This window comes from Dipodomys ordii, unplaced genomic scaffold (genome assembly GCF_000151885.1).
Source record: "Dipodomys ordii isolate 6190 unplaced genomic scaffold, Dord_2.0 Scaffold28, whole genome shotgun sequence".
Classification (NCBI taxonomy): Eukaryota; Metazoa; Chordata; class Mammalia; order Rodentia; family Heteromyidae; genus Dipodomys; species Dipodomys ordii.
The window spans coordinates 2,904,225-2,924,827 of NW_012267244.1; the positions used below are offsets into that span (position 1 = coordinate 2,904,225).

The 20,603-nt window shown below is 36.6% G+C and overlaps 1 protein-coding gene across 7 annotated transcripts in view; it reads left to right on the top strand.

Annotated features, from left to right (window-relative positions):
* Nucleotides 1-20,603, top strand: part of Mef2c (myocyte enhancer factor 2C) — a 160,394-nt gene that overhangs the window by 99,478 nt on the left and 40,313 nt on the right. For 4 of the 7 annotated variants that reach the window (XM_013015873.1, XM_013015878.1, XM_013015874.1 and 1 more), the window contains exon 4: nt 13,125-13,268. In XM_013015873.1, coding sequence (XP_012871327.1) covers nt 13,125-13,268 — 144 coding nt within the window. Of the gene's footprint in view, nt 1-13,124; nt 13,269-13,329; nt 13,468-20,603 lie in introns of all 7 variants that reach the window. The other 3 variants (XM_013015877.1, XM_013015879.1, XM_013015880.1) reach the window with 2 other exon arrangements.

Sequence of the window (20,603 nt, forward strand, 5' to 3'; positions counted from 1 at the left end):
GAACTATATTATGGGTCCAAGAGACAGCAACCCTCCAATAACAAATGAGCAGGAAACCACAGGCCAGGTCCCTGTGGAAAGTTGATCTGAGGGTCCAAAGAAATACTATTAACACTATTGATGTTGGTCCTAGAAACACTGTTTAGTTATTTTTTTCTAGTGCCATATGGAAATAATTATACTTATAACAAAGCAAAGTGTGCCTCTTTGATTAGTGAACTCAAAATCTGCATTCTTTATTTTTTTAATTATTTTATTAATGCATTTATTGTAGAAAACTAGAATCTCTTTGCAGAGAAATCTTTACTAGTGTCTACTTCTTATTTCTTCTATTACCTTATAAATCACAGTCTCTTTACTTGCAAGAAAGTCCATTCTAGTCCAGTTATCTTCTATAGCTCTTATTATCACAACCTGTTTTGAGGGTTGGTAATCACAGTTTTTTATGTTCAATTGCCAAATGTAAGTGTCCAGTAAAAGTATGATGGGGTTGTGGGTTTTTCTTTCTTTCTTCCTCTTTTTTTTTTTTTTTTTTTCTGGTCCTGGGGTTTGTACTCAGGGCCTAGGCACTGTCCCTTGGGCAGAAAAGTAAAGCTAGTGCCCTACCACTTGAGCCACAGCTCCTTTTTAGGCTTTTTAACTAGAAATAAGTCTTGTCATAAGTGGCTTCAAATCACGATCCTCCGGTCTCAACCTCCTGAATAGCTAGGATTATAGGTATAAGCTGGCCTTTCTAGCTTCTTTTTTCACTATATGTATTCAGCTTTCCTGTTCATAGACCAAATCTCATGAAGCCTCATGGTGTTATTTCCTGGATTAACTGGCACAGCTCCTAGCCAACTACCTTCCACTTACTAAACCTTGGCAGAAAATTTGCCAGTGTATCCATCAAAAAAAAAAAAAACACAAAACATCACACTAATGTCCCAGAGAGATTTTTAACATAGAAAGAGACAAATAATAAGAGGAAGATTAGAGACCTGTTAACCTTTGACAGAGCTAACTAAATAGGAGAAAGAAAGAGAGAGGAAGTGAGAGAGAGAGGGGAGAGAGAGATAGAGAGAGAGAGAGGAGTTCAGCATTTGAGGGGCAAATGCTTGGACTTTCTAGAAACTACCTTTTGCTTCATCTGTCTTTGTTCCCTTATCATCTGTCATCTGGCTGTAGATAGCAGTATTCTGTACAGCACTGGTACACAAGGGTTAACTGATATGTGGCAACATTATACTGTCAGATACTGTGCTAGTTGCCAAGGATAGAAAGCCCTCAAGAGACTTCATGTCACAGAATCCTTTAATCTAGAAAATGAGATAAAAACAATAATACAATAATTAAATGTGAATTATGAAATTCTAGGGAAGCATAAAAAGGATATGAATTTTAGCTCGTTTTTATCTTTGTTTCAGTCTGTGCTGAGGATTCAACCCTAGGGCTTTCCATGTGCTAAGCAAGTGCTCTAGAATTGACCTACATCCCCAGCCCTCCACTTGTTCTTTTGTCTCCATAGTGCTTGCTTTCATAATTTACATTTGTGTACTGTGAGGTTCTGTGTGGATGTTGCTAGAAGTAAAAGCAATATATGACCTGACCTGGACACAAATCTAGTAACTGCTCTCTGCCTGTTTTCAGATTCCATTTTATATAAGAAACTCCGTCACTAAATACTTGGGTTCCAGTATTCTCTCATCAACGGCAATATTTAGTATTAGACATGTGCTGAGCATATTCAACTGCTGTGAATGAAATGGTTTTTTTTTTTAATTCTCTTTACCTGCAAGTTTGTTTTAACACAATCAGATTCCCTGCCACGGCAGCCACACTGGCTCCAAGTTACGTGTTCACCTGACAACATCAGAGGAATGCTCCACACTGAAGAGCACATTTCTCTCTCCAACATGTGGAGCAAGTGGGTATTCTATAGTCTGTGGTAATATCGTTGTCACTACTAGCCTCTGGGATGTCACAGCACAGGCTCACACAAAGACCTCAGAATTAGGATCTAGGAGAGTCTTCAGAGGACATAATAACTGAAGGAAAGGGAGTAAAAGGTTGTCTTCTATCTTGCTGTTGAGTCCCTATAGAATAATAAAAAACAAAAACAAACGTTTCAAAAACAAATGTTTTTAGCCACTCATAAACCATTATTAGGACAGCAAGCTGGTAATTAAGAGTGATAAAGGAGGCTAGGTGCATTGGCTCATGCCTGTAATCCCAGCTACTTGGGAGACAAATCAGGAAGATTGAAGCTAGCTTGGGCTAAAGTTAGGAAACTCCATCTCAGTAAATATCCAGGCATGGTGGCATGTAACTGTCATCCAAGCAATATGAGAATCACAAGAAGCTAACTGTTCAAGCTGACCCAGACAAAACCTATCCCCTAAAGAAGAAAGATTTAGAATTGCAATTCAAGTTATAGAGTACCTTACTTGCAAGCATAAAGCCCTTCATTCAAACCCCAGTGTGACCAAAAAATAATGACAGTCAAAGTAATTAATTAGCCAATAAGAAATAAAGATTTATCTTTCACCCAAGTATTACCAAATATCCTATTGCACAACCAATTATTAGTTAACATTGAATCTTTATTTGACATTACCTTATAAAAAGCTCTGTTTACAGGTTCTTTGTCTGATAAGCTAGTGACATAGTGAGACACTAAACCACAGAGATCTCTGCTGATTAAATCAAGAATAATGTCCTTGTTTCTGAGGGAAACCTAAAAATAAAGGATGTACAGACATCTCTCACAATCATTTTGGTTCTCAAAATGTTTCTGTTCTTGTGGTGATAACTTCAAGTACCAGTAGCTGGGACAGGTATAGTTCAGGACCCTGAACATGTCTAACCACAGAGAAAGCAACCCTTCTGTCCCAGGTGCAATAGTGTGTGTTGTCTACACTATTCCTTAGCTCTCACAGAGGTGTTCTGAGCAGCAATCATGAAGTCATTACAGAGATTATTTAAACCTATCAGAACTTGTTCTACATACGTGTTGATGTAATAATGTTACCAAACGAAGAAATAATACTCTTACTTTTCAAGATCACCCAACTCATTCAGTTAGTCTTTCACTGTTAGAAAATATGGCTGGTGTGTTTGTCTACGTATACATTAATCTGATAAACAGTTGCTAAGAACCTACACTGAGCTTTCATGTATTAACCAAGTCCTTTGTTAGGGACTAAAGTTGCGTTTCTTCATATAATTCATTATCTAGTTCTGTGACTGATATATAGAAAGCTAAAGCACAGTATAATATACCACATATTAAAAATCTACTAAAATGTCAAGTACTGTTAGGCTGCAAGGAAGTGCCCCTCTAAGTGCCTAGAAGAGTTAGGAAAATGTTCACTGAGTAGGGAATGATTTTAGGTAATAGCTGTGTAGCAGAGAAAAGGAAATAGGATTTTCGACAGAAATGAAGAACACAGATAAGCAGTGTTTATAAAGTACAAACCTACCAGCCATACTAGCTTATGTCTATACTCCTAACTACTCAGGAGGCAGAAGATAGAAGGATCACTGTTTTAGGCCAATTCAGGAAGGAAAGTTAACAAGATCCTAACTCAAAAACAACTATGAGTTATGATTGTGCACAACTATGGTCCTAGCTATTTGGGGAATGGAAGTAGGAGGATCATTGTCTGGCTGGTCCAGGCAAAAATGAGAAGATCTTGCGAGTGGCAATATATTCTTGCTTGGTTTGCCAAACAAGAACAACGTATGTGAAATGATACAAAGAGAAAGGTCCCCATTGATCAAATCATAGTCCTCTAGTAAGCCAATAAGGAACCACAAATACCCCAAATTGGTAGTATGGCTATTGGGAGCTACCACCATGGTTTATAAGGAAAATAGTTATATAATTAGACTTGCATTTTGATTAAAGGCTTCTAGAAGTATGAAGGAAGATTTACCGGGAAGCAGAGTAAAAGAACAAATGGACCAAGAATGGGAGAGAAAATAACAAGAGTAATGATGGTTGATAGATGATAGAATTATTAATGATTTCTGGGCTTCTGGTTGGAATGGTTGTAATAATTTCTAGGAAGGGAATAATAGGAGAGGTAGTCTGAAATCAGTACAACAAAGAAATAAATAAATGAGTAGAATCAAGGGAAATCCTGTCAAAATGAGGATACATGATAACTGTGAAAAATAGTCCCGAAATAATGGATGAAAGAGGGTTTAGGATAAAGGTACTCACACTTCAAATGACTAATCATGTACTGACTCAATTTATGAATAAAAAAATGATTTATTGCTAGATGAGAGCCTACACAGAAATAAAATAATAGTTTTACAATATGATTACCCAGGATTACTTAGACATCTTTTCTTTTACTAAAGTAAGTTAGAAATGGTTATAAAAGATGATCCAAATAATGATTTTTAAAGCACCAATACCTATAGGTATAGACATTTTCCCTGTAACTCATTTGTACTTGAAATACCTTGATCTAAAAAGGTTAATATGTAAAAATTACGTTCATGTTTTATACAAAATCTAAACCTGCTTTCTGCCATGCAATGGTAGCTTATGCCTATAGTCCTAGGTATTCAGGAGGCTGAGATCTGTGGATCATAGTTTGAAGTCAGCCAAAAGCAGACAGATCTGGTAAACACTTTTCTCCAATCAGCAAGCAAAAAGCAGAAGTGGGGGCATAACTCAAGTGCACCAGTCATAAGTAGGTAACACCAAAAAAATGAAAAAAATAGCTATTTCATGGTCTTCATTAATTAACTTCTTACCTAGCTCTTATTTTTTGTTTAATTTATGGTTTATCTCATTTTTTCTTAGTTAAGAAATCTCAAGTATTATCCATTATTCAAAAACATCTACAATTTGAGACTTGGAAATCCAGCCTTTATTTTTCTCAATTTACATATATGTATGTTTATGAATTTCAGTTATAATATAGTTTCATAGTCCCTGTTTAATATTTGACTTCACATCTCTCTTGGATGAATCCAGGAGAGATAGGAGTACTGACTTCCCAAGTCAGTCCTGATGCTAGCCTCATGACACAACCTCTTGTGTGGGTTCCAGAAGCAATGTGGTGGAAGGCTCTTTAAAACTCCAAACCAGGCACTTACCCTGAGGAAGCCTGAGTCATCTGGTTGTCCCTAAAATCACCTTGTTTTGCCATGAATTCCTTCAGGCTAAGGCTAGCCCAGAATAAGACCAATGTCAGACCCTAGGAGAATAATGCAGCAGTACACCCAGTATCTGAAAACTTCAGAAATAAAGATGAACTTTGCCCCCAAATTTTAAAACATGATTACTTCAGATATCTATTATGTAACTCACATTCCCAAAAGTTTCTCCATGATCTTTCCAAGTTTTTACTTTCCTGTCCTAACCTTTATATTTTGCCTAAAATACTACCCCCATTTTTTTCTACTTGAAATTCACTTAATTCTGTACCCTCTTTCTTGCTTTCTGATTGATCATGCAGATTATATATTTAGAATTTAAGATTTGAGCCAGGCACTGGTGACTCATGCCTGTAATCCTACCTACTCAAGAGGGCTGAGATCTAAGAATCACTGTTCAAAGCCAGCCCCAACAGGAAAGTCTATAAGACTCTTATCTTCAATTAACTACCAGAAAACCAAAAGTGGAGCTGTGGCTCAAAGTGGTAGAGTGCTAGCCTTGAGTAAAGAAAACCTCAGGGACAGTGCCCAGACCCTGATTTCAAGCACCACAACTGACCAAAAATAAAAATAATAAATTATTTTCCAAAGATTTTTATAAATGCTTATTCTTTCACATTTTCTACATTTACACCAATACCCCACTACCCCTCCCTTCTTAATGATTTAATGATAAAAAGCTTCATACTGACTATAATCAGTTTTAAATTATAAATTATGCCTGTGCTGCATTATTATCTGACTTAAAAACTGTGCATTTCAAAAAGTAGTGAATCTGTGATATTTACATAGAGTAAAATACTAAACCTAAAAAAAAAGCAAAATAAAAAATAAATCTTGAGTTATAATGTAATATGAAATGGGTATAAATGTAGTCAGATGTAATGGTAAATAAAAGAAATTGCAATTGCAAAAACACTGCTCTGAGACTACTCATCTAAATAATTGAGCATTCTTTTCTGTGTGTTCATCCTCATATTTCTCCCCTTGTTAAAGTTTCAAACATTTATGAAACTCCTGTGATATACCAGGTCTTCTGGTAAGTTCCAGTGATACAAGATGACTAGTAAACCACTCTTACACTCCAGGATACTATGAGGGGGTGGGGGGAACATGCAAACAAAGACAATGTTGGTCAACTAGGGAAATCTCTGCATGCATTCATGGAAATGTGTGTTCCACTTGTCTAGGTAGCATTTGCTGTGCTGAACACCTATATTATGTCGAGTTGTTTTATACCGAAACTGTGAAGTAAGGTTATGGTTGTTTTTAAGGAACTTTGAGTATAATAGAGGGAATAAATGTATAACTGATCAATGATGTATAATTAAGACTATAGTAGAAATGAATATAACAAAATGAAGGTAGGAGAAATTAATTCAACTGAGTGATAAAAAGTTCACAAAAGATGATCTACCATAGCTTCATTTGAAAGAGGAATTGAGACTTGCAGGCTCCTGTCCTTGCAGAAGAACAGAGCACTGTTTGAGGAAGGACACAGTACTTCCTCCACAGGAGGAAGGGCCAGAAGATCCCTAGAAGCCTCATCCACATTAGAGACTCAGTAACTTTACGACTCTCACCTTGTGAATAGTCATATGAAATCACCTAGCCATTAGGAAATAAATGATTTAATACAGTAAATGTGTTTTAGATCTTTACTTAATGTCTTTTATTTTGCTTACTAGAACACAAAAAAGCAGTTGGAAAAAATTATGAAGTCCAGTATTAATATCTTTTGACAAAAGGTATTTTTAAAGGAAATATATTTTAAAAAAACATCAGTGAAAACCTTGAGTCTCCCCTCCCACCATCTCCACCTTTCCCTTACAGAAATAAATATCTCATTGGAGAGCATCTGCATTATTGAAAAGAATGCATTGTTGTTCAAGTTTTGTGTTTTCAAGTTTTTTTTAAATTTTCACCACAAATGGATTGCTTTTGGTTCAAGAGAAATTGTTATACTCTCAATGGAACATGATTTTCTTATCTAATTAAAATCTACCTGGAAATAGGCTAATGTTTTGATATTTAAAAGTCTATTATTTTTAGAATAAATAAAATAGAATCATGCTATAGTCAGATACAGACAGATAATGCCCACAGATTGGATTATTAAAAGCTATGGGGAAATTTCCTGGTACCTAATCTTCCCTGATCTAAATGTTGGAAATCACAGAATTTTAAAAACATAATACAATATTATAGATTTCTTCAAATTTTTGTCTCTTGAATTTGCATAGCTTGCTTCTAGGTACAAAACAATATCATACAGTAGCCACATCCCAGATGCCACAGTGTCCTGCACAGCTACATCATGAGTACCTGGCCTCATGATCCTTATGTGTATTTACCACGTTCTGAAGACTATTGGGCTTCTTACCCATAGACACTTAGCCCCATACAGCTGTGAGAGATGAGCAAAAATATATTTTGGAGGATCAGTGGAAAGGCAACTACCTTTTTTAAGCGGACGACTTTTTTCCTTGGCTTTTGTGTGAACACAACAGTCATCTGACTAACAGTAATAATTCCTTCATGTGTTCTTGACACATCAGCCCTCTGAAGGCAGGGTAACACTATGCAAGAAAGGGTGATTATTTGGATTTTAACAAAGATTAATGAGAGTAAATTGGGGCTTTTCACAAAAAGATTTGAAATTTCAGCTTACAATGGGAAGGCATAGAGAAAGAGAGATGATGTAAAAACATATATTCTTTCAGTCTGAAGCTGCAGACATGGAAAGAAATTGGCTGACTGGAAGCTTTTAGTCTGCAATAGTAGTTCTCTGACAAAAGCCAAATTTTATTTAGATAGCCTTAATATCAAACACATACATTCATGGAACCGAAAATGGCTGATCGTTGGGTTATTTCTTTTCAGTAATAAAAAATAACTTTTAAAAGAAAGAACTCAGCAATTTAAAATATTAATTAATAAGAAAGAGGGAGTGTTGACTATAGTTGTAGGAAAGTGATTTGTTGGTTTATAGCATAATGCCAAGATAAGGAGCAGGAGCTCCATGTGGCTTTTTTCTTTTTTCTTTTCAATCTTATTCCTTGCAGTAACCAAATGAAGTCTGTTCCATACATCTATTTCATTAGAATTTTTAAGCACCTGTCACCTATCATCATCAGTCGATACATGTTTCAAGTTTTTCCGATGAACAAATGTAATAATACAGGTCCATATGTCCACATGTCTGAGAGGAGAGATTCCACGTGGTGGTTGGATTACCTGTCTGGACTCTTTCTCCCATTTATTGTTTGAAGTATTTCACCTTCTGTCAATCTAGTTACTTCTCTAAGAGCGGCTGTTCTCAGATCACTGTATGACAATCACTGCTTTGTGAATATACTGCAGCAGTTTCTGCAATTGATCTACCCCCAAAGTGTCATTTTCATGTAGCAAGCTGGTTCCAGTATACCAGCTTACTCAAGATTTGCAGAGCTAAAGAAACTGGTGGATTCAATAGATTATTTGCCTTATCTTGACATGCACAAAATCTTTAAGATTTTAAAGTTGTTTGAATGTGTGTATAGGTATGTTTGAGAAAGAGACAAAGAGACAGAAACAGAGAGGTAAAGAGGAGAGAAACTATGTTCAGCTCTTAGAATGAAAGAACACATGAAAAAAGAATGATGTAATATCCTACATTACCTGACCAAGTAGAGTTGTAAAAATCAGACACTTATAAGGCCAACAGCAAAAGTTTTGCTTTGCTAGAAAGATGCTTGAAGAAATAATGCTTATGTATTCATTTAGTAAGCCTTTTACTTCATATTGGCTATTCATTACTGTGAGTAGACAGGCTTGACTGACTCTTCACAGTAATTCCTTTGTCATCATTAAACAGCCGTAGATTTTTCATATAATAAAGATAAAGCTGCTCTTCTGAGTTCCACACTCACAAAGTGCTATTCAAGTTAGTGCCATTACTTCCGTTTTCAGAGCTTTATAATTCCACCATAATCATTTGTTCTTGGCAGAAATGTGCTCTACAAGCACTCAGCGGAGCATTATATTTTTGAACAGTTTCTCCAGTGTTCTGGTTACATATGATTATGGAAATTTAGAGCTTAATATTAATTTGCTCTTGGGTTTTGTTTTTGTGTATCTCAACAAATCTTTTTTAAATAACAATTTAACTTGAATCATTCCTTAAACGCTGGTGATGTTCATGGCAAACAAAGTATAATCAGATACAAGAAGAATTTATTGGAAAAAACGTGCCACTGTTTTTTATCCTGGCTCATCCCTGCCATCTTCTTCCTGACTGCATTCTACCTGCTTTGTTTGTTTAATACGTTATTTAATCCTTTAGGGACAAGGTGAATTGGTTGGTGATCTAGTTTATCCTTTCAGTCCATGAACTAAAAATTTTATTAGTAGATATTCCCAACTTTTACTAAAACTTGAGGTCTAAGAAGTATCAATATTTTCACCATATTTTCAAACATAAACATTTCTCATAACTATTTTTCAAAATTAGCACATCACTTACTGCAGCATTCAATCTATTAATATAGTTGGATATGAGTGGCAATAATTTGTAAGTGAAGCCAGATGCTGATGGATAATTCCCATAATACTAGCTACTCAGGAGGCTGAGATGCTAAGGATCACAATTTGAAGATAGCCCAAGCTGGAAAGTCCATGAGACTCTCAGTAGGGTGTGTGTGTGTGTGTGTGTGTGTGTGTGTGTGTGTGTTTGTGTATGTGTGCGTGTGTGTGTGTGTGTGTGAAGGCCCACTGATTCCTGGACTACCTTACCTTGCCAGGCTGGATTGAGATGTGACATCAGGTTTCCCTAAACTTTTTGTAAAAGTCTTTTGAGAGAGAATGAGTTAATATTTGTAGCAATATTGCAATAAAGTATAAGGAATGTTTGGATTTCTATGAACCAAACAAAATATCTGTCCCTGCAATGCTTTGTAAGAATATTTAGCACACATGTATGTGCCAGATGGATTGCATGACAGTTGATAGGACTCTCCTAACCCTTGCGTTCTGTTGTCAAAAATCTGCATATCAAAACAACCATGATTTTTACAATGAGATTTATTGGGTAAAAGATGGGGGTACACATTAAAAATCTACTGTCTATTTTTGAGACTATAAATTAACATTATATAAGAATTTAAATTCAAGGTTATATATTTTTATAAATTTACAGAAATATACATAGATAACTTTGGGAAAATATTAGCTATTTTCTTGATCTTACCTATTTTTGTTTACATAAGGGATTTTTATTAAATGAGAGAAAGCAGTTTCAAGGCTTCACACCTATTAGGCTGGCACTCTACTGCTGAACTACACCTCCAGCCCTTTTTGCCCTGGTTAATTTTGAGATAGGGTCTTACTTCCTGCCCCTGTATGCATAGTTGGGCCACAATCTACTTATTTTAGACTTTCTCTCTCAGCTAGCATAACCAATATATGCACAACTCTGCTTAGAGCTGAGAAGGGAATCTCGTGGATTTTTCTTCCTGGGCTGGCCTCAGACTTCTATATCTTCCCAATTTCAGCCTCCTAAGTAGCTTTGATTACAGGTATGAGCCACTGCCATCTAGCTATATCCTAAGTGACTTCTTGTGAAAATATGAGTACAATACAAGACCCTTAAAATTAACCTTAAAATCTCAAGGATACACAGAGATAAAGTCAGAAGCACATCATAATACAGCAAGCAGTTATCAACCAGAAGAAATCTCTTGTAGTTGAGATAATGCTAATATGAGCTAGGAAGTTAAGAAAATCAGACTATTCTGATAAGGTGTAGTGGCTTATAGTATTATTGTAGGGAACTTCTACAAGCTGATGACTGTAGATGACTATAGATCCATGATAGGGGGACAGGTGGCCCCACCAATTCCTGATTATATATGTATATTGTTTCCATCTTGTGTCAAAATATTCGTTTTAATATTCAAACATTTTACCACATAATAAGCTGTAACCATATGTTTATTTGTTATATTATACCACTATAACATTAATAAATATTTACAGTACTATAAGGCATCCTAGATGTATAAGAAATAGTAGCTCTCTACTTGATCTCTTAATAGAAATTTTCACCTTCTTAGAAACTTAGGAATATTATACTTATTACACCTTGATGAGAGCCAAGAAGTTTAAAAAAATCCTGAGACTGACACTCCTTTTTAAACTCATGTTGTTTTATTTATCTTCCCCAATTGCATGAATTAAAGATGGAGTGTTATCTCAGCTTTCAATTCCTTCGCTGGATGTTGCAGCTTTTGCTTTATTTGTTTGTGCATTCTGTCTTTAATAAAGATGAGCTCTGCTGAACTTTCCATTAATGAGAGACACATAGGTACACATCTCTTTGCAACTGATCCTGGTAGTTAATACCAGGGAAATTAACAACTGTTGTTAGTCTGTTAATAATTAAAATAGTGAGCTTTGTGCTGAATCTCATGGTTTTATGCTCTCTAAAAACATAACAGTATCTCTGTACATCTGATTGTGTGCAATAAGTTGACAACCATCATTAAAAAAGAAAACATCAGGACTCCAAAGTTATACTTTTTCAAACTCCTGCTCTGTTATATTAGTATTTGTTCTTCAGTGACAGCTGAAAACAAAACCAGATCTATATCCAGTAGACAGGAGGTTCATGATAACACTGACATTTTCTTTTTTAAATATATATTTTTATTGTAAAAATACTGTACAGAGGGGTTACAGTTACATGAGTAAGGTAATGAGTACACTTTTATCAGGCAATGTTACCCCATCATTTGTTTTTCCCCTACCATCCCTTCCCTCCCCACCTCCCTAGCTCCTCTATCCCCCACCCCAAGCTATAAAGTTAGTTTTCAACATAGTGTGTTATATATCTCATTGTTACAATGGGTCAACCTGTATCCTTATTTCAGTATTTTGTTATTTCCCTTCCCCTCCCCAAATTAGAAAAACATATATACAAGGAGGTGCAGGGCACCGGAATCACATACAGTGAAAACAGGGGTTATACGATGGGGGAAGGACATAAAAAAGGAACAGAAAAATCACACAGTACATTATAAGTACATTAAAATCAATAGCAACAGATATAAAAACGTCTTGTGTCCCTATCCAAAAGGTCAAAAGCTATGCACATCTGACCATATAAGATGATGCTAAGTAACACTGACACTTTCCTGTGTCAGAAGACAGTCTCAGGGATCCTGCTCAGCCAGAACCAGGAAAAACAGTTGCTATTTGGTAGTTACTTATTTGGTTATTTGCAATACTCTTTAAATTCCTTACCCAGCTCAGGATAATGAAGCCCTAATTTCAGCTGTTCTGACTTTTCATCCAGCTAATGTTTAGGAGATAACTTCTTGGTATTCTAAGTGTCAATGCAAATGTTCACAATATCCAGAACTCTAACAAACAAAGGTAATTATCCAAATGACAGCCATCCAAACATTCTTATCTGTGCTTACTGAGACTGTTAGCTGGGTTTTCTTTTGCCCTTAAGTGATTGGTATAGGATGAGAGGCAGGACACCACTAGTCATTATGTTGAATTCAGTGGTATATTCGCAACATTTTTGCATTTGCCCTCATCACAAATTCTAAAATTGTGTCATATTTGTAATTCTAAATTTTCTGTGGGTAAAAACAGTATTACAATTTGGTGCCTTAATTGTACTCTGCTGGAATTGTTTTTCAGTCGATATTTCTAGATAATTTCCGTATCACAAAACTTCAGCCCTCTTTGTTCACTGATGGAATTAAACTACAAAAGGCATGTTTCCTGTGAAATTTGTTCACCTGCTGGTGAACACTCTGAAATGACTCATGGTTTCTCTCTGTTATGTCTTTTTTCTAATGTCATATAGCATATGTAATAACCCAAAACTCTATAGACAGCTTGAATTTCTATAACATCTGTGAATGTCTCCTACAGCTTTTGTCTAGGTCTGAACTTTCCAAATTATGTTGTTTCAGACGTTAAGAAAGAAGGGCCTTAATGGCTGTGACAGCCCTGATCCGGATGCGGACGATTCAGTAGGTCACAGCCCTGAGTCTGAGGACAAGTACAGAAAAATTAATGAAGACATTGATCTAATGATCAGCAGGCAAAGATTGTGTGTAAGTACTCGAAACATCCTTCATTTTTTTTTTACTCTTGGTATTTCTCTGAACCTGGCAGGCATTGAACAAGAAAGAAAACAAAGGCTGTGAAAGCCCTGATCCTGATTCCTCTTATGCACTCACCCCACGCACTGAAGAAAAATACAAAAAAATTAATGAAGAATTTGATAATATGATCAAGAGTCATAAAATTCCTGTAAGTACCAAAGGTAGATGGCTGATCTGCTGATAACCGCTGCAGTAACATACCTTAACCCTCTCAGTGATGGCTTGCTCTAAGAAGCCCTGAAAAGTCAGATAAAATAGCCATCTCATCCTACAGCAGTGCATTTAAAAAGGCAAACACTGCGGGATACTGAAATTACATAATCTCAAAATATTGCCATTGAGAAGTTCACTCAGACATAGAGCAATTCACAAGAGGAAGAGAAAGATCTATGGGACACACCCTAAATTTGCACAGTCTTTTAAAACACACTTCCTGCAAGTCACAATATACTAGTAAAACAGCAAATAAGTAGTTTAAATATGTTCTATGAATACACAGATATACACTATAGGTGGTGATCAGATACACAAGTTGGAACTGCAATCTTTTCATGTAAACTGGCAATCCTCACCTACCTAAAAAGCTGATTTCTAAACAAAACTTCAACCCTGTTGTTGAAATTCAACAACAGCACTGAAGGGTTAAAGCTAATGCTTGCTTCAGGAAACAGACTGCATGAGATCTCATGGTAAGATTCCAAGGTTTGTGTGCTGCAGTGAATTTTTAAGCTTTTATCAGAATATTATCTGCTTTGACTACACCAACATTTCCCATGCTTAACATTTGGCTAAAATTTTTCTTAACCAAATCAGAAATTTCTAACAATTGGTCATATGCCTTGCCAGATATTTAAGAGAAATAACTCTGCATGTATTATTTTGTTTGTTCATATGTTTGGAAGGTGGGAAGTATGTAACATCTGTATTTTGGTTGTCAAACATGGTTTATTTTATGGCATAATGGAAATAACTAATGTTAGTGTATGAACTGTGATTGTACAAGCTCCTTAGTGGGTAATGAATTCATTTTTGGAAAAGTATATTATCTGAGAACTAAAAAAAAACAGCCTAAACTTGTGTATTGAGGATAACACTGCAGTGAACATATGTTTTGTGGATTATACATGCAGATATATGGGAGAAAAAGCTCTAGGACAAATCCACAGCATCACTCAGCAGAGAAATTAATGTTTTTCCATAACAGGTACACATTCAGCTTGTATTGGATTACACTGAACCATGTAAAACTTATTAGCAAAATGAACTCAGATCAAAAGTCCTATCTTCATAAATACATGTCCTTTTGAATAAAATGTCAACAATATAGTTTTGTTAAATCCAATTTTATTCTTGCCGGTCATGGGCACTGTCCCTCAGCTCTTCAGTTCAAGGCTAATGCTTTACTACTTGAGCCACAGCAACACTTCTGTTTTTCTGATGGTTTATCGGAGATAAGTCTCATGGACTATCCTGCCCGGGCTGGCTTTGATCCACGATCCTCATCCTGAGTAGCTAGGATTACAGGTGTGAGCCACTGGCACCTGACTCTAAATCTAAATTTTTATCACCCTGTATCATAAGAGAAAGCTCTAATGAGGATGTTGTACAACCTTAAAGGTTTCATAAACTCAAGTACCATATGCAGCACATTCCGAGTGCACAATTAATCCAATGAAATATTCCTTATTATATACAGCCTCACATATTTATTACCAACACCAGAATTCTTCAGTTATGAAATGGTATTGGGATTTTCATTTGCCCAGAACTTTCAGTTCTTATAGGCTGATTTTTTTCTAAATTTATACCTGTATTTACTATATTACATATATATTTATATTATGCTAGTTCAGAACTGCTATATATGAAGTAGGATTTCAAGGCAAAACACACTCAATGTTTCAGGTAGAAGGGAAATGTCCTGCCTAATTAGGAAAGAGGCAAAATCATGCAGTGCTGGAGATTTACTCCTCAAATTCCAGGAAATACACATTTGACTGCTAGCTGCATGGTTTAAGGTGAAAGACATGCCATGCCCCTCACAGCATTTCACCCTGTCTTGCAAAGAGCTCACATGCAAGATTCCTGAGTTTTCATGAGGTACAGTGGTGTGGGGCAGAAAGATGACAAACCACATGAAAGTTCATGGGCAGTGCTGTTAGGAATCATGCAGCTCCTAGCGGTACCACAGAATCCTTGTGTCTTTACTTAGTGTTTCAGTTTCCACGATGCAACCCCAAGTTTTTACACATGGCTCTCAGTTGCTGGAAGTCAGTTTTGTTGAAAGTTTCCACAGCTGCTAAAACATTTATGGCAGGGCCAAGACACTCTGCCCTTTGTGTGCAGAAAGTGTCTCCACCTCTAAAAACATCACAAGATTGTTTTCCTATTTCGAAGACCCAGTTTGAAGAGTTTCCCTTTTAAAACAGAAATTTTAATATTGCAGTCACCTGTTGGCATAATATAATGTAAGCCCATATTCCTCAATTACATGAAATAATTCATGGGTGATTTGGAATCTTGTCATGCAGCATTTCCTCATGCTGGGTTTGCCATGCTTCGCACAGCAAGCAAAAACAGCTCCATTTAACCAACCAAGAGTTAGAAACTAAGCTGAATGAGGTAGAAGTAAATTCACGATTAGTTGAGAGTAAAGAAAAAACAAAAAAGTGTGTGTGGGGGAACATGTAACTTCTTGAAATAATGTACTGAGATGAGAAAGGAATGATGTTGTACCTAGGAGTTATAATAAAAAATTACTTAAAGTTATATTTATGCAGAGATAGAATGCTTGAAGAAAGAAAGAGAGAGAGAGAGAGAAAGAAAGAAGGAAAAAAGAAAGGAAGGAAGGAAGGAAAGAAGGAAGGAAGGGAGGGAGGGAGGGAGGAAGGGGGAGAGAGAGAAAGAAAGAAAGAAAGAAAGAAAGAAAGAAAGAAAGAAAGAAAGAAAGAAAGGAAGGAAGGAAGGAAGTAGGAAAGAAAGAGAGAAAGAGAAAGAGAAAGAGAGACAGGAAGGGAGGGAGGAAGGGAGGAAGGAAGGAAGGAAAAGAGAAGGCTGAGTATGTGGATCTGATGGGAACAAGGTGACACAGCTCTTCAAGAAGACAGGATGAAGATGGACCCGACCCAGGTGTAGTTCTGGTGAGGGATGGTTATGGTGAAGCCAAAGGGGACCATGTAATGACTGTATTGGACTTTTTATCAATTGTGAGAGAACATAGAGCAAATACTAAAAAGATCAGAGAAGTAGGACAGTCTCACATTTTGAGGATTGTAGGGACCTGCCACACTCTGCAGTCAGCCTTGATGAAATTTAGATACCAGTACTGGGTAGTCACTAGTTGTCAGAGTTACGTGATTTGTCTTCCTCTTCTAGGGGCTCTACAGCCTTGTAATTGTTGTTTGTGACTTAAGGCTATCATTATTAATAGAAGAGGGAAGTGGGGGGGGGGTGATGGGATGAGAAAGAGAAACAGATAGGAAGAGAGAGAGAGAGGAGAGAGACTCAGTTCAATTGTTTGTATTAAATAGAAGCCCTCTTAAAATATTTTATTGAAAATGAACTATTTGATGATGTTTGTGTCGGTACTGGGGTTTGAACTCACAGTCTATGCACTATCCCTTAGCTTTTTATTGCTCAAGGATGGTACTCTACTATTTGAGCCACAGCTCTACTTCCAGCTTTTTGGTGAATGGAGATAAGAATCTCTCTTAGACTTGCCTGTACCAACTGGCTTCAAACCCAAGTCTCAGCACCTAAGTTACTAGGATTACAAATGTGGGCAATCAATACCTGATTTATTACTTGATTTTATTATCAGACTTATTTTGCCATAAGTTTGGGGAAATTGTGTTTTGTCAAATATCCTTCAGACTATGCTGAGGTAGTTCAATAACCATTATCACCTTAGTTAGGGATTGAAAGTAAAAAAAAATTAGCTATCACTTAGTCTGCATCTCCTAAAGCCAAAAGAACTTGGTGGGTGTGAAACCTAGCCCTGTGTTCAGACTGCTGGACCTCATTATCGGTTCTGCCACTGTGATCTTGAAACTCCTGAAAGGAGTGGGGAGGGGTTAAGTAGGGTAAAGAGGTAGAAAATGAAAAGAAAAAGGAGAATGTAGCCAAAAATTCAATACATATACTACAACATTTAAGAAAAGTGAGGGAAGGATTACACTGGGAGGGATGGGTATGGAGACATTGTTTGACACACACTGTATTCATAAACCGATTTGTTCAATGGCAATTCCTTTGTTCAAATACTTAAAGATAATAAAAATAGTTTTAATACTTAATTCTTTTAAACAAGAACTCTTCTACCTTTTCACTCTGTACTAGATCTTGCAAATCATATACCCAGTCCAGCCTACAGAATGTAATTTACCTTCATCACCCAAAGCCTGCCTTTCTGACTTGAGAGTTCTAAAAATTTGCAGCCTAGGCCTGAGATCTTTGCAAGTTTGAAATGTTAAGCTACTCTCCAGCCTTAGTTTTCTATGTAACATTTTTTGATGTAGATCTTTAAAGTTTCCCAATGTTGAAAAGTCAAAAAGAAAAAAACAATGCCAATTTCTTGGAAGCAGTTATATGCTGCAATAAACTCTACATTTCCCCCCAAATTTTCAAAGTTGTTCAGTCTCTGTATGTGTGTAACCATTTCATGCTCAGATGAGGAAATCGAGGTCAAGGGAGATCAAATGACTTGCCTCATTATGTGACAAATTATTATATAACTGGAACTGTAACAGATTTCTGATTGAAAAGTACTTGTTTTTTTCTAAGAGATCTTCTGACTGTAGTCATATTCAAGCCTGCAATTCAGTTCCAAATTATCACAGGTAGTTCCTAATGCAGATTTTTTTAAAAAAGAGAGAGATTGCAAATGATATTGGCGTATTTTATGCATTCCAAATATTTGAAGTATACTCTGATAACAAAATTCTGACTGTCATTTGGCTAATACAAATTTATTTCATAATAATCATTATTAAATTGGGTTTGATCCTAAATGTTAGAAACTAAATAATTATTGAGAATTATGGTCAGAAGGTGGGAGGAATAAAGTGGATTTTTCACTGAACTGATTGCTATGAAAGTTCAAAATTTATGGCATAATTATTAATAATTAAATGAGTGTATTATCACCCAGGGGTAGCATGTATGAGCTTTGCTCTCTAATGACAGGTGATCAAGATTCTATAGAATATTCAGGGAAGATATAGTTTTGTAGCTAATCTCTAGGTGCTCAGAAACAGTGACATGTTATAACCATTTACATTGTGTAAAAATCTATAACCATAAGATAGCTTTATGGACACTGATTAAATATGAACAAAAGGAGTTTGTATGGTTTATGTTTTCCTAAGATTTCACCCACATTCCATGAAAACCTACTGAGTTTATTATTTATGTCATTCACAAATAACAGGGTAGTCATACCCAGCAATTATTTATTTAAGGAACAGTTTCTGGCTACAATAGATTATTTCTTTCAAAAAAACTTACAAGGGCCAGGCACTGGTAGCTTACACCTATAATCTTAGCTACTCAGGAGGCTGAGATATGATGATCGTAATTCAAAGCTAGCCTGGGCAGGAAAGTCCTTGAGACTCTTATCTCCAATTAACTACCAGAAAACTGTAAGTGCCACTGTGGTTTTAAAGTGGTAGAGAACCAGTCTTAAGCATAAAAGCTCAGGGACAGGCCCTGAGTTCAAGCCCCACATCATCATCATCATCAACAACAACAACAAAAACCTTACAGTGTATTGTTCAATGATTTTATATCAAAATCAAAACTCTCTGTCACATGCTAGATGATCTTGCATCACTTACCAAATCTTACCAATTTAGAAAGTAAGCATTAAATCTGCAATGAAGGAATGCTGAAAGGTTTGCATCACATTGTAAATATAAATTAAACAGTCTTGCACCTGCTCAATGACTAACATACAGTATATGATAGACGTTGTTTTTCTTGCTAGTTCTGGGGGCTAGAACTCGGGGTATGGGCACTGTCCCTGAGTTTCTATTTTTGCTCAAAGTTAGCACTTTACCACTGAAGCCACACTCCGCTTCAGACTTTTTGTAGTTACAGAGAGATAAGAGTCTCATAGGCTTCTGTACACCAGCTTGTTTCACCTCACATCTCAGCCTAAGTTACAGGTGTGAGCCACTGGTCCTTAGCTTATATTTGTGTATTAGTATTGTGACTTGCTACTCATCTCATGTAAGAAAAGTAGAGTAGGCTTAGGGTTGCCTTACAGCAAGACTTTAAAACTTTGATTGCAGAATACATTGGGTGACCAACATTCTACAAGATGGGAAAGAGGTTGGGAGCAAGGCAAGATGGGAGAGGGGTAAAGGGAGCAAGGTGAGCAGGATTAAATAGGGTGCTAGAGAGCTAGGAGTATGGCTCAAGTGGTACAGCAGCTATCTAGCAAGCATGAGACCTCAGCTCAAGACCAGTAACATCTAAAACACATAGACACTTGACCACACACATTGAAGGGTGATCAGAATTTGTTTCTTTAAGAAGGCAAGGTGTCCAGCCAAGATTTGGAGGAGCTACGAGGAGTTAACCATTGTAATGAGTCAAGAATGATAAAGGAAGGGGAAGATTGACAGATGAGATAATAGGAGTTGGTCAAAGCTGGACTTGGTAGAAGCTCCTTTTATTCTGAGCATGATGAAAGGCTCACAGGGTTCAATACACCCCACCAGCATTGTGACGCTCAAAGACACTGAGAAGACTACCCCGAATACTCCCACCTCTGTAGAGTACCACAGCTCTGGGTCTAGAGAGGTAATGGTGTGGCCTAACTTTACATCATGATACGATTGGCAGACTCAAAAGGGTTTATAAAAAAGGACCATGTACACTGGGAGAGAGTTAAAAAGGCCCAGTACATTTTTGCTCTAGTTGTTCTTGTTAGCATCTCACGTTTGTGACTGGTTCCAGCCTCAGACCATCATGAGCCTTCTACCTGTGCCTCATAGGTAGCTAGCCGAGATTCAGATGTCCACCAACATACTGGGCTTATTTGTTGAGATGGTGTCTTGTTAATTTTTTGCCCAGACCATTATCTAACTTTCACTTCCCAAATACCTAAGGTTATAGGTGTGTATCACCAGCCTTTGGCTTTCTTGGACCATTAGTGAATGGATACAATATTTTATTCACTCTATAGTCATTGCAATACACACTAATACATACTGTTGTTTTTAAAAGGCTCTTGAAGCCAGGTGTCAGTGGCTCACACCTGTAGTCCTAGCTACTCAGAAG